This window comes from Bactrocera tryoni, chromosome 2 (assembly GCF_016617805.1).
Source record: "Bactrocera tryoni isolate S06 chromosome 2, CSIRO_BtryS06_freeze2, whole genome shotgun sequence".
Classification (NCBI taxonomy): Eukaryota; Metazoa; Arthropoda; class Insecta; order Diptera; family Tephritidae; genus Bactrocera; species Bactrocera tryoni.
This window is the reverse complement of record NC_052500.1, coordinates 18,419,690-18,423,859: the sequence shown is the minus strand read 5'-3', so window position 1 is coordinate 18,423,859 and position 4,170 is coordinate 18,419,690. Positions and strand designations below refer to the sequence as shown.

Below are 4,170 nucleotides of genomic sequence, written 5' to 3'. Positions count from 1 at the left end.
TTATTTATTAAACAAATACTAATTCGATAAATTTAATAATAGATATAAAATTGATACGCAATGAGTACTCAACACTTGACAAGTATGCGGCTCGCGAGTACCCACTGCTTGTGCAGCACAAATCGTGATTGTCAATTGGAAACATACAAGTGGGAACAGTTAAATGTCAGATGATTGTACTTCCAGTGAGCAAAACTTATTTTCAAATTGTCAAATAAGCGACAATCAAAGCCGATAAAGAAGCAGTCACCTGGAAAATTCAGTCATTCATTATAATTCTGTTTTGAAAAATTTATTTATTAAACCTTTTTTTATAATTCCATTATAATTCGGAATGAGTATATATAGCCTTAAAGGCTTAAATGTGCGTTTCTGCCGGCAGGCCTACATATTGGCACATGTCCGGGCAGGAGTTGTTCCGATGCCGGGCCGCACCAAATTGAGGTTAAGTTTATGTGAGTGCAGTGATCAGCAGCTAAATAGTAGTCGAGGATATGCAATAAACAACACAGGCGCAACAATTGATGAACTAAATGGACTAAAACCATATCTTCTTGCAGCCATAACGCCGTTACGCAGTAGTCACAACAACTTATATCAAATGGTAAAAAAGCGTACACTTGAAGCACGCACCAAATTGCAGCGTAACAAATTTCCCAATAATCAAGCATGTGAAGAAGAGAAAAAAAAGAAAAGTACAAATGTTTGCAATGACCAAAGTGGCAGTACTGTCTGTGCATCACCATCTCCTGGTTCTGCCGCAACTCGACCATCAACTACCCCATACAACCCCTCATCCTCATCCACTTCCTCAATACCCCCTTGCAAACCACAATATGAAAAAATTGCTAAAGATCCTTGTCCGCCTAAGCCAGAAGTGCAAAATAAAACGGTCAACAAAATTTTAAATGAAAAATTGAGATTACAAATTTTAATGAAATTATCTAATTTCCTTTCTTTTTTCGTAATTTTTTTTTTAATTATAGACGGGCGGCTCTAAATGTGGTGTGAAAAATGCTGAATTACTACAAGCAAAAGACTGCAATATAAGTAAAAGAAAAAATGTAACTTCTGATAAGAAGCCATGTGACGGTGAAGGAGCAGGTGGTTCAGGTAGTAAAAAGGGTGCGCCAAGTGGCGGTTCGATTATGGGAGATGATGAGGCAACCAGAAAAACTAGAATGCTACTAGCTTTATTGGCGGCGCTAGGTCTAGGTGGTTTGGTATGTAAGCGATAAATACTTATTTTTGTATGCTTCTAATATTTACATTTGTTTATTTTAGCTTTTATGGTTATTAACAAGGCGAAAACAGAAGGTCGCCGATAGCACAGAATGCGGTAAACCTGCAGCGATTTCATCCACAGTGCCAGCGACCTCTGCTGAATTGCCAAAACACGTACCATATTTGCTGATCGGAGGTGGTACAGCAGGTTTCTCAGCATTCCGTGCCATCAAATCAAATGATCCGCGTGCGAAGGTGAGTTTTACTACTTACTAAGTGAGTTAACAATAGTGTGCATATTTGTTATAAAACGTGATTTGAGGCAATGACTTTGCTGTTTTTCAAATTTTAGGTGCTTATGATAACAAACGAATCGCGAAAACCTTACATGCGTCCGCCACTTTCTAAAGAACTTTGGTATTCAGCGGAGAAGGGTGAAGTTACAAAAGACTATCGTTTCAAACAATGGACCGGCGCTGAAAGAAGGTACTTATTCGTATTTATAACTGGATATATTTTCATAATTTCAACGTTATTTATTATATATAAGATAACCCTAACTCTTAATATTTATAATTTAATTTGAAATTTTAGTTTATTCTTTGAGCCCGAGGAGTTCTTTGTAGACCCTACGAAACTAATGGAAACTGTAAATGGTGGAATTGCCGTTGCACAAGGGTTCACCGTCAAAAAGATTGATGCAGCCAAACATATCGTAACTTTAGCTGATGGTTATGAAATTACTTATGACGAATGTTTGATAGCGACAGGTGTGTAAAAAATTGAAATCACACAAATGTATATATAAACGCTCATTTACTATATATTTGTGCAGGTTGTGCGCCGAAAAGTCTCGATGTTTTTGCACAAGCAACTCCGGGTGTTAAGGAGAAAGTTATGGTGTATCGCAGTCCGGATGATTTTGAACGTTTAAAACGTTATGCCGATGAAAAGAAATCCATTACAATTGTGGGGAATGGCTTTACTGGCAGCGAGTTGGCCTGCTCACTGGCAAACTATGCCAAAGATAAGAAAGTGAAAATATATCAAATATTTCCGGAATCTGGAAATATGTCAAAAGTGCTACCGACCTACTTAAGTAACTGGACTACTGCCAAAGTGGAATCAATGGGTGTGTGTGTCATGCCGGAGACTTCTATTAAAAATGCGCAACGCGATGAAGCAGCGCTCAAGCTGGTGCTCAATAATGGAAAGAGTCTTTTAACTGATGTGGTGTGTAAATTTGAATGAAATTTGCTCTAGTTCGTGATGGAGATAGTGATAATTGTGTGTTTTTTAGGTTGTTGTGTGCGTTGGATGTGAACCAAATACAAGCATAGCGTTAACCTCAGGTTTGGAGGTCGATAAGAGTTTGGGCGGTTTTGTGGTTAATGCCGAACTAGAAGCTAGACGAAATTTGTTTGTGGTAAGTTTTTGCATAATAAATTTTCTAATTTATTTTGTTAATTGTAATAATATTTTTTTTTATTGTTTTGAGTAGGCGGGGGATGCATCCTGCTTTTACGATCCGTTGCTGGGCAGGCGACGTGTGGAGCACCACGATCATTCCGTGGTGTCTGGTAGATTAGCGGGTGAAAATATGGTTGGCAAAAGTGAGTAGAATTGTAGAATTTCTTTATGTGCGTTGCCTATAATTCAAATTTATTTACAATTTATATAACTACTTTCCGCTTGCAGAGAAAGCCTATAATCATCAAAGTATGTTTTGGTCCGACTTGGGTCCAGAGGTCGGTTATGAGGGTATCGGCCTTGTTGATGCTTCCTTACGCACAGTTGGTGTATTCGCATTGCCAACACCAAGTCCAGAACGACGTACCGATAATTTAAGCGAAACAGCTGTTATGGAGGGTGGCGGCAGTGGCAGTACAGTAACTGTGAATCCGGAAACACCGGACGTTAAGTGTGATCCAAAAGATGCTGACGAATATGGGCGTGGTGTTATATTCTATATGAAAGATGATAAAATAGTCGGCATTCTGTTGTGGAATCTATTTAATCGTATTGGTTTGGCGCGAACAATTATAAATCAAAATAAGAAATATGACGATTTAAATGAAGTGGCGAAACTTTTCGAAATTCACGCGTAGTTCCGCGCAATGCATTAAACAAATTCGGTAATGTTTAATAATAATTTGGTTAGGTAAAAATGTTTGTTACCGTTAGTTAATTACAAGTGTAAATTTGCAATGTACAATTTGAAAAAAAACGAAACATCAACTACCTTTAAAAATATGCATTTCGATTCAAATCAATACACACACATAAAAGCAAAAACCACCAAAAATTAAAAGTGTGTTGCTTTGTAATTTAAGGACCCTCGTAGCTGCCAGCAGCATGGGTCGTCAAGCCGGAAAAGCATTTTTAGAAAATTGTTTGGAATGCTAAATATGTACGCAAATGGTGCACTACTTGCCTAGCATTTAAGCTTTATCACAAGAAAACGAAAGCAAATGATGGTATTCGTACACTGCTTTTATTATAAGAAATCCTAATTGAAACCAAAACACAAAAACAAATACTTAAAAAATATACTTATTTTTTATTTGCACAGTATGGCAAAGTGCACCCTTTATTTTATGCCTTTGGCATAGATGAAGTGTTTCTGAAAATGACGAGGTAGTATAAATATTAGAATAAAATAGAACTGTTGAAAATAAATTTTTATTGTTGTTTTTATTGTGGTTGGTTTATTATTAAGGCTTTGTTACAATTTAATTTTTTTTATAATTTTTTTGTTAAAAAACTTTTTTTATAAAAACATTTTTTTATTAAAAACTTTTTTTTTACCAAAAATATTTTTTTATTAAAATTTTTTATTAAAACTTTTTTTCATTAAAAACTTTTTTATTAAGTTTTTTTTCAAAACTTTTTTTATTAAAAACTTTTTTATTAAAAACTTTTTTTATTAAAATTTATTTTTATTAA

General features: G+C 35.4%; 1 protein-coding gene across 1 annotated transcript; it reads left to right on the top strand.

The window, feature by feature from the left end:
• The first annotated feature begins 239 nt into the window (after nt 1–239).
• On the top strand, nt 240–3,903 carry LOC120768394 (putative apoptosis-inducing factor 1, mitochondrial). Its single transcript, XM_040095066.1, has 9 exons — nt 240–604; nt 987–1,223; nt 1,285–1,479; nt 1,577–1,710; nt 1,819–1,994; nt 2,060–2,457; nt 2,525–2,650; nt 2,726–2,837; nt 2,923–3,903. Exons 1-9 carry the CDS (start codon nt 335–337, stop codon nt 3,330–3,332), a joined length of 2,058 nt encoding a protein of 685 aa, XP_039951000.1. The 5' UTR covers nt 240–334; the 3' UTR covers nt 3,333–3,903.
• The last annotated feature ends 267 nt before the right edge of the window (nt 3,904–4,170 follow it).

Bases quoted from the DNA above. Each gene is read 5' to 3' on its own strand.
- LOC120768394 (XM_040095066.1), top strand. From the start codon at position 335: ATGAGTATATATAGCCTTAAAGGCTTAAATGTGCGTTTCTGCCGGCAG. The intron at 1,224-1,284 runs GTATGTAAGCGA...TGTTTATTTTAG, and splicing joins CGCTAGGTCTAGGTGGTTTG to CTTTTATGGTTATTAACAAG. The intron at 2,458-2,524 runs GTGTGTAAATTT...TGTGTTTTTTAG, and splicing joins AGAGTCTTTTAACTGATGTG to GTTGTTGTGTGCGTTGGATG.